The sequence below is a fragment of the Acomys minous genome (assembly GCF_964271855.1).
Source record: "Acomys minous genome assembly, chromosome: 2".
Taxonomy (NCBI): domain Eukaryota; kingdom Metazoa; phylum Chordata; class Mammalia; order Rodentia; family Muridae; genus Acomys; species Acomys minous.
Window position 1 is genome coordinate 137,052,061 of NC_140484.1, and position 13,856 is coordinate 137,065,916.

The window sequence follows — 13,856 nt, forward strand, 5'->3', positions numbered from 1 at the left end:
CGCCCACCACTGTGGGCGGGCCCTCGGCTAGCGCAGTTCTGAAACCTGTTGCCGACGACCTTTGGTTGGCTTTGGGCGGATTAGGTGTAGACTGCTAGGCGGAGGCGAGCTATGAGAGGTGTGGCCGCCACCCTGCGGCTCAGCCTCCTTGGGTGGGGCCTCAGAGCATCTAGGATTCCGTACACTTCACCCGGGTGCAGACTTTGCTTGGGGACTCATTGGTCAGACACTTCTCCATTAGCGGTCTCCTGTCACTCGTTCTTTGTAGTTCCCTTACTCAGCCTTAAAGGATCGTAGTAGATTTGGTGAGTGTCTCGCCCACCAACAACCGTTCTAGGAATGTGCTGCTGTAAATGGAGAGATGGGTGTTTCACCCTGAAGAAATAACATGCCAAAGGCACATGTGAAAGCCCATTTGACAGTCATGTATTTAATTTCTATTTGCCAACTCCTGGGGCTGGGACCTAAGAATACAAGTAGAATAAGGTCCTAGTTCACTAGCATCAACGATCTGGGAAAGGAAGACAAACAAACTGGCAATTTCAACACTGTACAGTTGTTTCTTAGCTACATGTAGGTGCAGTGCAAGGAAGAAAACTAACACTAGCTGCTTAATTCCAAGTGTCAGAGATTAACATTTACTCCTTGGTTTTGAAGGCAGGTTTTGATGCCCCAACTTTTACCAAGTAATCTTTGAAGGGTTTGTACAACTCAATATACTGCTTGGTCTGGGAGATGACTTAGACAGTTTAGAGGGAAAAGGGCATGGGCTCAAAGCTAATGGGGGGGGGGGGAGTGTGTTTGAGGCATGGTCTCACTATGTAGTCTTGGCTTGCCTGGAACTCGTGTGTGTATTTGAGGCATGGTCTCATTATGTAGCCCTGGCTTGCCTGGAACTCTCTAAGTATGCCAGGATGGCCTCAAAACTCACAGAGACTAGCCTGCCTCTGGCTCCTGAGTGCTGATAAAGATATATTTGAGAGGTAAAGTCAGTAAAACTTGTTGAAGTTAGTAAGGGGGTTAAAAAAAGAGAGAGAGAGAGAGTTAAGAGCTAAGGTTTGTGGCTTGTTTGAAAGAGGCATTGTGTATTAGGAGATGCAACAGTTTAGGTTTGTTGAAGGGGGATGATGTACTGAGGTGTCTTACATCTGAGGTGTCAATCACTATGGATATAGATGTCAGCGATCTATTCAAGGCCTGGTGAATAAAATAAGAGCAAAAACCTAAGGATGGAAGCAATGAAGAACAGCAGTCTTCCAGGGCTTAGCAGAGTAGGAGGCAAACTACTGAGGTCAGATGGGGTACACACTGGAAGCTAAGGAAACAGGATGACGGGGAACTGACGGAAAGAGCAGCACCTAGGTTCACAGAAGCTGGATGTTTGTAAATATCTGAAAGTTGACATTGAAAACTGGAGCCAGGCGTGGTGGTGCACATCTTAAATCCCAATACTGGGGAGGCAGAGGCAGGTGTATCGCTGTGAGTTCAAGGTCAGCCTGGTCTACAAATCGAGTCTAGGACAGCCAAGGCTAACACAGAGAAACCCTGTCTGGAAAAGCCAAAGAGGGAGGGAAGAAAGAGAGAGAGAGAGAGAGAGAGAGAGAGAGAGAGAGAGAGAGAGAGAGAGAAATTAAAAACTGACTGTTGCTTTACTGTAGCCAAGAAGGGGCAAATAAAGTATAAATTTTAAAAATTGTTGAAGCAAAATTTGTAATGACCTGTTTATTTTGTTGAGAAATGTTGCCAATGAGAACATATTTAAAACATTCTAAGTTTACCAATTTTTAACTTTCTTTAGACGATGTATATAGATTGTTGCCAACCTGTTCTTAAGCAAGCAAACAAATAAAATGGCTATAAAACAAAGATTGAAAAGTGTATGTTAGAAAACATCAGGGAGACCATTGCTCCCTGAGACTAAGTGATTAGTGCAAAGGTCTCAATACTGTGAACTGAGAAACCAACTTAAGAGAAACAGAGCGTAAGTCGGTGCAGAGGTGGTAAGCATTGGACAGGCCTGCTGGCTGGCGTCAGTAATGGAAGACCGCCCTTCATCCCCTGCTTTCACTTCTCGACTTGGAAAGAGGAAGGAGAGATGGGGGTTGGGGCGAGACAAGAGATGCTGGTGATAGCATCTTGTTGAGGATCTGGAGGCAGAAATCAAGAGACCTGAGTTTGATGGAGCACAGTAGGGTTCCAGTTGAGTCCTGCTCCCAGCATTTGAGGGTTAGGGAGAAGATGCCTGCAGCAGGCCACAAAGAAGCAGTCAGCAGGGCTTCTGTCGAGCAATAACAAGGAACTGAGCCTTCTCCTGTAGTACAGGGGATAGTTCTGCTTTTCCGGCAGGGCGGGAAAGGGTCAAGGATTAAGAAGGGTCTTCAGTAGTGCTGGGAAGTTGGGTGTTCCCCAGCCTGTCACAGGATCCCAGCCAGGACCAGAGCAGAAACCCTGACCCTCCACTTCTTCATTCAGGCAGGACTTATGGCAGCCACGGGTTACCTGGAAAGGAGGTGGTGGCGGCATCAGAGCTGAGCCTGCTGGTACCAGTGCTCGCAGACTGTGCCTTATTTATATCCGTGGCACAGAGGCAATCCCACGTAGCAAAAGCGCGCCCAGTTCACGTTAGCCCTTCCCCATCCTGTGACTACAGCCAACTTCTTTCCCCTAACACTTACATCATAGAGTCCCGTCCCATGCTGCTGGTAGAGCCTTGGATTGAGAAAGCCAAGAGGGGGGCGGCCATTGAGGATCCTGTGCTCGTTTATCAAGGATAAAATTCCCCCAAACACTGGAGTAGAGGCCTGCGAGAGATGAAGATTCAAGAATAGATCAGGGTTTCAGAGGGATTAGACGTTTGAGGAACGATACTCGCTACTCGCAAAGATGAGAAGTCTCTGAGGTGTCAGGGCTTCTGGGGTGCAAGATTCTGTAGGTAGGGGAGTGAGGGGAGTTCCTGAGTGTGCGGGGTTCAGAGCCAAGCTGGTTCTCACCGAGGTTCCAGATACCCACGGGGTGGGGATCTTGTTGATGACCACCCAGTAGCCATCAGAAAGTGCGGCAACATCTGGGTAGGCACGGCCGCTGGCATTGAAATAACTAGATGGTGGTAGGTGAGCGCTGGACTTCAAGAACTGGGCTACTGCTTCCTCCTGCAGGACATGTCTGAGTGTGAGTATTGGCCAGGGGCCTGGCAGCAGGCTGCTGGACTGAGGGCAGCCCCCTTGTCCCAACCTCCATAAATCCACCCGAGCGTGCACAAACCTGGTATGAAGGCCGTGGGAAAATATTGCTGAAGCCTCCACCGCTGATATAGTCAACCACTTCATCTGTGACGAGGAAGGGATTCTTGAAGGAGGTGCCTCCCACTGTAGTAACATAAGGGCTAAGGAGAAGACAGTATTCAGATAGTGGGTGACCTCCAAGATATGTGGACGTGGGGGGGTGTGGTCGGGGTCCTACTGGAAAAGGGAATAAGATTGTACCCAGGGTTTACTGAGAGGCTGAAAGCCCTTAAGACATGGCTTGAGTTGAGTGTGTATACTTCTCTACATGAAAAACAAATACAAACAAACAAACAAACAAAACAACAACAAAACAAAGCCAAAACCCGGGGCTGGAGGGATGGCTCAGAGGGTAAGAGCACTGGCTGCTCTCTTCTAAAGGTCCTGAGATCAAGTCCCAGCAACCACATGGTGGCTCACAACCATCTATAATGAGATCCGGTGCCCTCTTCTGGTGTACATGCAGGCAAAACACTGTGTACATATAATAAACACATAAATTTTTAAAAAAACAAAACAGAAAACAAAAAACAAAAAAACAAAGCCAAAAGCCCTGCAACTAAAATGTCTAGAGACTAAGAGAAACACTGGTCACCATATTCTGCCCAGGAGGCTTGCAGCCCGGGACATACAGGAAGAAAAGGGGCAAGTACAGCAACTAAGGCAGGTAAAGCACTCCTTTAATCCCAGCACTCGGGAGGCAGAGGCAGGTGGATCTTTGTGAGTTCGAGGCCAGCCTGGTCTACAAAGTGAGTCCAGGATAGTCAAGGCTACACAGAGAAACCCTGTCTCGAAAAACCAAAAGAAAAGAAAAGAAAAAAAAGACAGGTAAAGCAGAAGCCATAGCAGCTCCTGGTGGGGTCAAAGTCACATGTGAGGTGTTTACCTAGAAGCAGGAAAGCTAGGACGGAACTTGTATCTTCTGGAGACAGACAAACACCCAGCTCCTGAGTCACCTGGGAGACATATTACATATTCATATGAGTTGGGAAGAGCTTGGGGTGTGGGCCCGTATTCCAGAGAAGACATGTAGGTGTCACGTCCTACTGCAGGTCACAGCAGTAGTTCTTAGTATGAATCAGAAACCACGCTGAAGGTCAGCTGGGGTAAAGGTGGGAAGTCTAAATTTAGGGTAGAAAGTTACCTGAGGCAAAAAGGAGCGTGAGTCCACGAGCAGCAGCCTTCATGAACTCAGTGTTGACTCTCTGCATGTAGACGCTACTAAGAGAGTCCTCGTCATCTCCGTAACTCACAGTATGTACGTGCGGCAGGGTTGACTCGTTGCTGAGAAGCAGGAGCCACTGTAAGAAGGGCTCCTGTGCCTCATGGCGGCCTGGATCGTTTTAAAAGAAGGGATACGGTGGTCACCGGAGGACTGTTAGACTCTCCCTTCAGTCCACGGCACCTCCTTGATGAAATGAAGCGAAGAGCAACAGCCTACTCCAACCCATCTTCCCATGCCCCAACTAATTAATTCTTTCAGCACTACCAGGGCTCGTGTAGACCCATGTGGAGATGTTGGCACCGGCGCTCATCAGGTATTCTACATCTAGACTGGCCTCGATCCCAGCTCGGCCTCGCCCCTGCTTTCCAACCACTCTGGCTACGGATGTGTGGTGCGCAAAGCCACCACCGAACAGGCGCATGAACACGGACAGGTCTGAGTCATGGAAGTACTGTTCCAGGAACTGTGGAGACATCCAAATCAGGGAAATCACGGGTCAGAGAGCGAGGCTCAGGGCAGTAAGACGTTAAAGCTATCTTGAGGAGGTTGTGAGGACCCCACCAGGGCTTTGCATGGTTCACCTGGGCACAGGCTTGGCTATTGTTGGTGGTGCCAGAGCCCACATCTTGTGCAGTCAGGTTGTATCGCTGACGGAGCACAGACGGAGTCACTCCCATGTGCAGGCCAACAGTTTCTACCCCTTGCGGTTCTGGCCGTTGTCTCAGAGATGATAAAGGGGGGAAACGGTGCAGTCCCCCCACTGCGGAAAGGGGTCAGGCTTAAGAAGGTCTCACAGACACTACCACCCACATTCCTGCTAGCAACACCGCTCTCCTCTTGTGGCATCTAAACTTCTTCAGCCTCTAGATCTGCCATCCCCAACCTCCACCAACCCCATTGGGTTTACCAAAATCCACGTGAGGGGCCAAGGCCTGGGGGAGCTGGTAGGGATGCGGGGACCTTACAACGCGAGTCTCCGCAGGTCCCCCGACATAGCGATGAAATTCAGCCCCAGGGAGCAGCTGCTCAGCCTGCCTGGAAGTCAGAAAACAGAAGGCATAAAGGGGAGCAGAAGAGCTGGCCTGAGCCCCCACTAACAGCCAGCTGTCATGTCTCATCCACTAACTCTACCCACAAGCTTTCAACTCCCTCCTTTTGGGGTCTTTTGTCTCCTTGGAGCGACAATTAATGCCACGGGGCAATTACTACTTCTCACCAGACACTCAGCCGGCAAGTCAGAAAGTCCTGTGTGACCACTGAATGACAGTTCCGGGCTCCAGCTGCTGAGAGCCATTTGTGGACAGTGCGGAGAGTCAGTTGAGATGGGCGGACCAGTTCACTTACATCCTCCAGGGTTAGGTACTTTCCTGCAGGGATTCAGAAGAGGAACTTGTCTTCCTTTGTGGCTCTCCTGGCTCGCCTGGGTGGACCCTCAATCAGCAGACATCAAGACGTCTCAAGGAGGACTGTGTAAGTGCTAGGCATACTGGGAGTTTAACGCTGGGAAGAAGAGGCTGGAGAGACTCAGAATGTCATGGCCAGGAAATACGCACAGCATGTGCTGCCACAGTCACAAAAATTCAAGGAAGTTAATAAACTTTAAATGTCCCATTTTAAGCTTATCTTCAAAAAAAATTTTTTTTCCAAACTTTTGGAGCCAATTATACAGAGCCTTGTGATTTAGCTCAGATCTTCATGCTTGGTGATTTTAAACAACATAATGGTGAGTCATTCTTTCCTGCATGCAAGAGCTTCTTGGGTGATCTAAGGATGCTCCTCTCCTCAGCCTCTATTCTTCACACACACACATACACATACACACACACACACACACACACACACACGCCTCACCATACAGGACTTTAAGCAAGGGAAGGACCCAATCCAACCTGACCATCAGAGAAATGTTCTGGAATAGACTGGGACAGTGCTCTGGGGAGTCGGGTGAAGGAGAGGAAACTGCAAACCCGTCAGGGTGCTGGGCAGTAGTCCACGAGAGAGAATAAACAACTGAGCTGGTGGAAAAGAGGGACAGCCAGAGCGGATTAACCCGAAGTCAGTTTGGGAGCTGAACTAGCAACTTCAGTACTCAGGAGGATGCGGAAGGTGGTATGGTGGGGGCGGAGGGACCGGACGGTCTGATAATCACGTACACATACTAGTGCTATTTCTCCATTTGCTAGATGGCAAGTAGAAACCACCATTTCAATCTCGATCTGATTACGAAACATGTGCTTTCAGACACATCTGCTCCACACCCACCCCTTGTCTTACCGGAGCCTGAACCTAGGGTTTTACACATGTTCGGTGAACACCCTAAAGCGCTTTTTTTTTCCTATCTTGACAGTCTTGCTTCACTGCCCAGGCAGGCCTTGGGTCCAGAATCTCACTGTTTTAGCCTGCGTAGGTAGGATTATCACCTCATGACACTAGGAGTAGATATGTTCTTAGTTTGAAGGCTGAAGAACTCAGGTGAAACATTTGATGTGTGTGGGTGGGTGTGTGTAAAAATGTGGCAGTTAATGCCAATTGTCTGTCAGACCGGAAACACCACCCGACATGACCTGCACCAGCCACTGCCTGCCTGGTTCTGCCTCCCGCTTCCTGGCCCCACTTCTGATAGGCACCATATCGAGGAGCACTGGGATCCGACACAGCCTGCACCAGCTCCGAGAGTCTTTCGACGTTCTGCTGTTTCAGCGCAAAAGTGAGACTCAGCTCTTCCTCAGGGTCCACGCGGCCCAGGGACACCCAGCCTGGGGGCAGCCTGCAGGGTCAGGGACAGGGCTCGGTTAGGCCAAATCCAAATCATGGGATGTTTTGGGATTAAGAACTGAGGCTTCTGGTAGAATCCCAGATACAGAAAGGAATCAAAGGAGGTAAGTAACAGGAGGTTAAGCCGAGAAGGGGTGGCGAGGAAGGTATACAGTGGGTGCTAGGAGCAGTTGTGAGGGAGAAAAAAAAAAAGCTAAGACCGAGTCAGTGTCTGCAGATGAGGATAGGAAAGGCACCAGCAGCACTAAATCAACTCACATCCACCGCTGGTCCGGCTCAGGGCTGTGAGTGCATTGGCCGGCGACGACGAAAGCAAGGAGCCCTAGGAGGCTGCAGAGAACGCAGATGGGTTTCATCAGGAGCCGAACCACCAATTGTACCCCCTCCGCAAAGGTGTAACCCCGCTAATGCAATCCTGTTTAGCTACCCCTGCCCTCCCACCTCAACTTCTCACCAGCGCCGGAGTCCCATTTTGGCTTTCAGCGGATCTGTAGTCACGTGGCAAGTCACATGAGCACTGCCTGGTCCCTCTGCCTCCTTCCTGCCTGGTAACTAGTGACGTTGCTGACTCCTCCCTCCGAAATGAGCCATTCAGCTTGCTGGGGCTTGCTACTAGGATTCCTCCACTACGTTATGTTATGTTGAGATCTTAGCACAGGACTCTCAGTCTGCTGCCCAAGTGTGTCCCTCCAGGAATCACAACGGAGTCGCCTCTAACGGTGTGGGCTACTCCTGCCTGTCCACCATTAGAAAAACAAGCTCTCAGAGTCTAGCTTTCTTCATATAAAATTCAATGGCTGGTACATAAAAGCAAGCCGCCTCATCCTTCGGAGTGCAAGTGTACATCGAATTATAAAGCAAGCAAACCGTGGGGCCGAGACTGACCCGGCAAAGACTCAACTGAAGTGAGTCTTAACTACTGTGGACATTTCGTGGTTCCAAGATGTGTGTGCGTGGGTAGGGCTGAGGAATCTCTTTCCCTTACCTACTCTGGTAACTACCCTCATCTTTTCCCAGACCCTCAGAATTAGAACCCTAGCCTACCCCCTCCCTACTCAGCCAGTCTCTCCGGGGAAACCATTACATCTGAGGCCCTGATCACGGTTGAGGGAAAAGCTGCAGAGGCCAAAGCTAGGCTCCTGAGCATCCAGAGGCAGCTCTACTCCAGATGTCCTGGTGTGCTTCCTCCCTCTGGGCCTCCTAAGGTACTGCGCCAGGTTTCCACAGTACCATGCCAGGTGAGTTCTGCTTGTCCTGACAGAATAGAGCCAGAGGCTGGATACAAACTGCAGTTTATTAAGGCTCCAGAGTGAATTGGCACTTGTTCTGGGCAGGGGCAGGGGTGTCAGAGGAACCCAAAGAAGTTGGGTCCAAACAGGTTGGAGGGACCTCCCCCATCCCCCTACCCCCCAATAAATAAAGTCTCAGCTCCATCGCAGGGTGCTGGTGCAGGGCAGGAAGTCTTGGCTGAAGAGCACCCGAGGCTGTTGCCTCACCCATATTTCTCCCCACACTGGATCTGGCCACAGGTCAGTGACCAACAGGCGCTCTGTGGTCCTAGTGCTGAGGAGACTTGGTAAAATGTGGGACCTGTCCCAACTATAAGAGTTTGGGGTTTGGAGAGCTGGGGACTGGTGGTGGCCTCCCCATGGCCAGTCATGGTCCGAGGCTGCCCGGGGCAGGCTGAGAATGGGGCCTGCTTTGGGGACACTGGACGTGTCCCAAGTCGGGGCCCAGTTATGGGCCACAGCTAGATGCGCAACTCTGTGTCATCAGGCGGCTCCAGGCCAGACTCTGTGCTGAGTGCTGAAGCTGAGGGGCCCTGGGCTACCCCAAATGGTGAGACAACAGGGGAGCGAGCAGCCAAAGGGGACAGTGAGGGTGAGAAGCTGGGGGACATGGCAGCTGAGGACAGGGAGCCTTCATGGCTGATGGGGGAGCGGTGGGAGGCTGGTGGGAAGATGGCCCGGGCTGCTGCTGTGCTTGCAGGCTTCGGGGGAACAGATTTGGCTCCTGGGTGGGCCACAGCCGTGATGAGGGGTGGCGGGTCGATACGGGGGGCAGGAGGACACGGCCGAGCTTCATCCTTGAGCCGAGCAATCTCTGTGAAGACACTGGCCAGAGGCTGGAACTGAGGGCACCAGCTCAGCAGGTAGTCCCAGTTATAGCTGCCACGGAGCTCTTCCTCCCCAGCCACGATGGCCGTCAGTGCACCAGCTACACATGGCTTCCCATCCGCTGGGAAGCCATAGTCCCCAGTGGGTGCAGGGCTCAGGCCACAGCCCCCCAGGAAGGCTGTAGCAGTAGCCGGAGGCCCCTCCTCTCGGTACAGAGTGGCTCCCGCACCTGGCAGCAGCAACCCTGCCTTTCGGCCTTTATACCAGGTGTCAGGGGCAGGAGGCTCACAGGATGTGTCGCTCAATCCATCTGCATCCTGTTGGATGCCTGAGTCAGGGCCTCGGGCAGCCAGGGAGGAGGCCACACTGGCCACTCGGGGAAACTCGTTGATCATGCGGATCTCGTCATCCTCGGCAGCCTCTGCTGAGCCTCGGCCGCTTGAATGCGAAGGGTCCAGGGAGCCACCACGAGGGTAGGGTCCTCCAGCTCCTGGCCCACCGTAGCTGGGGAGAGTCTGATGATACAAGTGTTCAGAGGGTGGTGGACTTGGGGGTTCCCGGCTCAGCTTCTGTAAAGAGCTACTGGCTATGGGTGCCGCTTGTGACATTGGGCCAGGGGCTGCTTCAGCCTTGCGGTTCCGTGCCCGAACGAGACCCAGGACCAGAGCTGCCAGGGCAAGCACCACCACAACTCCCAAAGAGGCTGCCACAGCCCCTACCAATAGCAAGTTGAGGTCAGGTGCCAGGCCTAGAGCAGTGTGGGTAATATCCACAGTCACAGGCACTGTGGCACTCCGGGATCCAGGCAAAGGCCCTTTGGCTGTCACCTCCAGCCTTAACTCCCGGGGTGCTTCACGTCGGGTCCGGCCCCCACCCCCAGAGGTGGTTGTTCCACTTCCTGGTGCCCGACTGTCCACTCGAAGGTACAAAGCACCTGTCGTCTGGTTGATGCCAAAATAAGGGGAAGAGGTAGCCAGCGAATAGAGCACCAGGCCATCGGCACCACCATCCTCATCTGTGGCCTGCACGTGACCCAGGCTGTGGCCACGCTGGGCACCTTCTGGCACTTGGAAGTGGAAAGATGGAGCCAGGAATACAGGATCGTATTCGTCTTCTCCAGTAACCAGCACGGACACCGTGACGGAGGCTGAGAGATTCCCGGCATCGGCAGCACCCACGAGCAGACGGAAGCTTCCTGTGTGTTCATAGTCAAAAGGAACCCGTGCCCGCAGCTCCCCCGTGGAGCTGTTCAGTGAAAACGCCTCCCGACCCTCAGGCCCTGGCACTGCCTCCAACAGGCTGTATCGGAGTCTACCGAAAGTCCCGGCATCCCCATCAATTGCATGCAGCGTGGTCACGAGAGTGCCTGGAGGCTGGTTCTCGGCGAGGCTGGTGCTGAGCAGCTTCAACGGGAAGGCTGGGCCATGGTCATTCACGTCCTGGACCTCCACTGTCACTGGTACCAAAGCAAAGTGTGCTCCCGCGGGGTCAGTTGCCTGCACCACAAGCTGGTGTCGAGCCTGGGTTTCGCAGTCCAGAGGGCGGGCCAGTCGCAGAGCACCCGAGCCCTCATCCAGCTCAAAGAGCCCCAGAGGGTCACCTGAGCTGAGGGTGAAACGCACAAGGCCATGAGATCCGGGGTCAGCATCGGAGGCCTCCACGTGCAACAGCTCGGCTCCAACAGGCATGTCTTCAGGTACTGTCACACGGTAGGACGCCCGGGTAAAGACAGGCGGGTTGTCATTGACATCGAGTACTGTGACGGTCACTGGCACGGCTGAGCTGCGGGGCGGCTGTCCCCGATCAGCTGCAGCCACGGTTAGGTTGTACTGTGTCAGGCTTTCAAAGTCTAGAGGCTCAAGCAACACCAGGCAGCCCAATGCCTGGGGACCTGGTCCAACACCATCACCCGCCTCAGCCAGCCGGGGTTCCAGCTGGAAGACTCGGCCTCGGTTGCCACTGATGATGCTGTAGTCCACCGTGGCGTGGGTACGGCTTCCATCAGCGTCTGTGGCCTCCAGGGTGAGCAGGGTGGAACCAGGGGGCAGATCTTCAGACACGGCAACACGGTAGTGGGCCAGCGTGAAGCTCGGGGCGTGGTCATTCTGGTCCTTCAGCTGCACATGCACCGTGGCCCGTGCTGTCCTGCCTGGGGCCCCGTGGTCTCGTGCCTCCAGCACCACGTCCACCACTCCCGGCCCCTCGTGGCCTAAGGCCACTGCTCCTACTGTTGTGAACAGAGTTCCTGAGATGGGAGGGGAAGAAAAAGAAACAAACATTTGGTGATGCCAGTGTGTCAAAAAGAGCAACTCTCTGGGGCTGGGAGGTGGAGGTGGGGGGTGGGCAGGTTTAGGTTATGGCTTTGGGAGCCAGACTTGTAGGAACGGCTTATGTGCTGGGACAGTGCATAGTGTCTTCAGGGGGGACTTTTTATTAAAGATGAAAGGGAGTGGATGTCTTCCCTGGTTCAGAGATCCAGGAATTGAGACATGACGAAGTAACCAATTGCCAAATATAACCCCATAGAGTCAGTGACAAAGGGACCAGATTCTGGGGAAGACATACCATTGTTGGGGTCGACACTGAAGCCCTCAGCAGGGGAAGCCAGGTGGTAAGAGACGTGACCATTGGCACCCGAGTCTCTGTCAGTGGCAGAGACGGAGAGAATGGCACTGCCAGGCGCTGTGTGCTCCAGCATCATTACCTGAGGAGAAACAGGATTTATTTGTGGCAAGCTTCCCCACTGTCCTACTGTCCCTCTTAGCCTATGAGCTGGAGCTCAGACCCATGAACTATATACTTGGTGTGCAACTTAGGAGGCATACTCTTTAGCATAGGAATTAGCATCCCTTCTCACCACAGGATGCAGAACTCAGATGTAGGTCACAGGACCTGGAAAGCCACCCTAAAATGGGACACTCCCCACCCATTCCCAGATCAACCCCAACATGCAGCCCAGTCTACCCACTTCTACCTCTGTTCTGTTACTCCAACAGAAAAAGCCCCAGGCCCGGGTACAGGGACATCCATAAAGAGCTGGTACCTGGTACAGGCTCTGTGAGAATGTGGGTGAATTGTCATTGACATCTTCCACAAGCACGGTGAGGTTGGCACGACCCTCATGAGGCCCATCATGTGCCAGCAGCTGTAAGCGGTAGTGGTCACATCGCTCAAAGTCCAGGGGTCCAGTGAGGGAGACACGTCCTCCATAGCGGCCAATACTGAAGGGATCCTGAGGCCCAGAGGGGCTCAGCACATACCATAGCACTGGTCCTGAGTCCACATCATTCCCAGTTACTTGTGCGATCTCCGAGCCCAATAGTGCATCTGCAGAACACGGGGAAAGGTGGCTGTAGGACTCTCCTCACCACAAGAGCCCTTCGTACCTCCTTTTTCACTCGGCCCTCACCTTCTGACACTCGGAGCTCCCAGGGCTGGGGGATGGTGGGACGATTGTCATTAGTATCGATGACCATCACTGTCAGGGTAGCTGAGCCCACCAGGGCTGGGCTTCCTCTGTCTGTGGCCATCAGTACCAGCCTAGACACAGAGCACAGTCAGGGAGCAGGGCCTAGAGATAGGAGTGAAACCTGGGGAGGGCAAAGCTTGGCTTTGGAGGAACTTGAGGTGTGGCCTAGGGAGTGAGAGAAATGCAAGACAGGGGCTTGAATCCATACAGACGCAAGATGGGGTCTTGGACTCACTGGTGCCAGGTCTGTCTCACCGTGTTTCAGCCCAGATCTCCCGGTCCAGGATGGCTGTGGTAGTGATAGTGCCTGTGGCTGGGTCTACATGGAACAAGCCCCGCGCTGGCTGGGATGCAGCTAGACTGTAGGAGATCTGTCCTCCCGAGCCTTGATCCAGGTCATCTGCTTCCACCTGGTGAGCACAGGAGAGTCCTGGCACCGGCTTGACCACCAACAGGTCTGACCAGCCCCTGCACCCTCATCTTCCCAGCACACCCCACACCTGCAGCAGGGGCCCCTCCAAGGGTCGGGACTCCGGCAGGAAAGCCACATAGTGAGGCCGCAGGAAACGGGGAGCGTTGTCATTGGCATCTTGAAGGGTCAGGGTCAGCACCGAGAAAGCAAAGGCTCCTCCACTCTCTGCCTGTAGCACCAGCCGTAGCCGGGGGCTCGTCTCAAAGTCAAGCCCCTCTGCTGAGCGAACGGTGATGGCTCCTGTGAGAGACAGGCTGCATCAGCGACAGCTCCTTTCCTTGCCCTGGAGCTGAGGGCAACTCCTCCTCCCACCGAAAACTCCTCTGGCCCGAGAACCCACTCCCTTGGGAGCCTTTTCCCTTACAGGACTGTTCCTGTTCCTTACCTGTGTTAGGCTGAATGGAGAATATCCCTTTCTCATTCCCACTGAGAATGCTATAGGTGATTGGTCCATTTGAGCCTCCTGAATGGACAGCCTTTGGGGAGGTAACTGGAGTCCCTGTAGGGAAGACAGGAG

The 13,856-nt window shown here is 53.2% G+C and overlaps 2 protein-coding genes across 3 annotated transcripts in view; both read right to left on the reverse strand.

Annotated features, from left to right (window-relative positions):
- Positions 1 to 1,707: 1,707 nt before the first annotated feature.
- Positions 1,708 to 7,833, reverse strand: TPP1 (tripeptidyl peptidase 1). Its single transcript, XM_084773652.1, has 13 exons — positions 7,736 to 7,833; positions 7,540 to 7,611; positions 7,134 to 7,273; positions 5,723 to 5,873; positions 5,414 to 5,541; positions 5,088 to 5,266; positions 4,771 to 4,969; positions 4,426 to 4,614; positions 4,168 to 4,237; positions 3,262 to 3,382; positions 2,991 to 3,149; positions 2,676 to 2,801; positions 1,708 to 2,499 (listed from the first exon to the last, which is right to left on the reverse strand). Exons 1-13 carry the CDS (start codon positions 7,750 to 7,752, stop codon positions 2,359 to 2,361), a joined length of 1,692 nt encoding a protein of 563 aa, XP_084629778.1. The 5' UTR covers positions 7,753 to 7,833; the 3' UTR covers positions 1,708 to 2,358.
- A 725-nt stretch (positions 7,834 to 8,558) lies between these two features.
- Positions 8,559 to 13,856, reverse strand: part of DCHS1 (dachsous cadherin-related 1) — a 35,489-nt gene continuing 30,191 nt past the window's right edge. For both annotated transcript variants that reach the window (XM_084773627.1, XM_084773628.1), the window contains exons 15-21: positions 13,725 to 13,838; positions 13,368 to 13,579; positions 13,123 to 13,277; positions 12,808 to 12,938; positions 12,442 to 12,725; positions 11,964 to 12,102; positions 8,559 to 11,643 (exon numbers count right to left, since the gene is read on the reverse strand). In XM_084773627.1, the coding sequence (XP_084629753.1) occupies positions 9,032 to 11,643; positions 11,964 to 12,102; positions 12,442 to 12,725; positions 12,808 to 12,938; positions 13,123 to 13,277; positions 13,368 to 13,579; positions 13,725 to 13,838 (3,647 nt within the window). In that variant the 3' untranslated portion in view covers positions 8,559 to 9,031. The remainder of the gene's footprint in view (positions 11,644 to 11,963; positions 12,103 to 12,441; positions 12,726 to 12,807; positions 12,939 to 13,122; positions 13,278 to 13,367; positions 13,580 to 13,724; positions 13,839 to 13,856) is intronic.

What these genes read in the sequence shown, in the direction of transcription:
- TPP1 (XM_084773652.1), bottom strand. An exon ending in ACTTGCCGGCTGAGTGTCTG is followed by an intron (nt 5,542 to 5,722) that starts GTGAGAAGTAGT and finishes TCTGACTTCCAG; the next exon opens with GCAGGCTGAGCAGCTGCTCC. An exon ending in GGCCCCTCACGTGGATTTTG is followed by an intron (nt 5,267 to 5,413) that starts GTAAACCCAATG and finishes CCCTTTCCGCAG; the next exon opens with TGGGGGGACTGCACCGTTTC.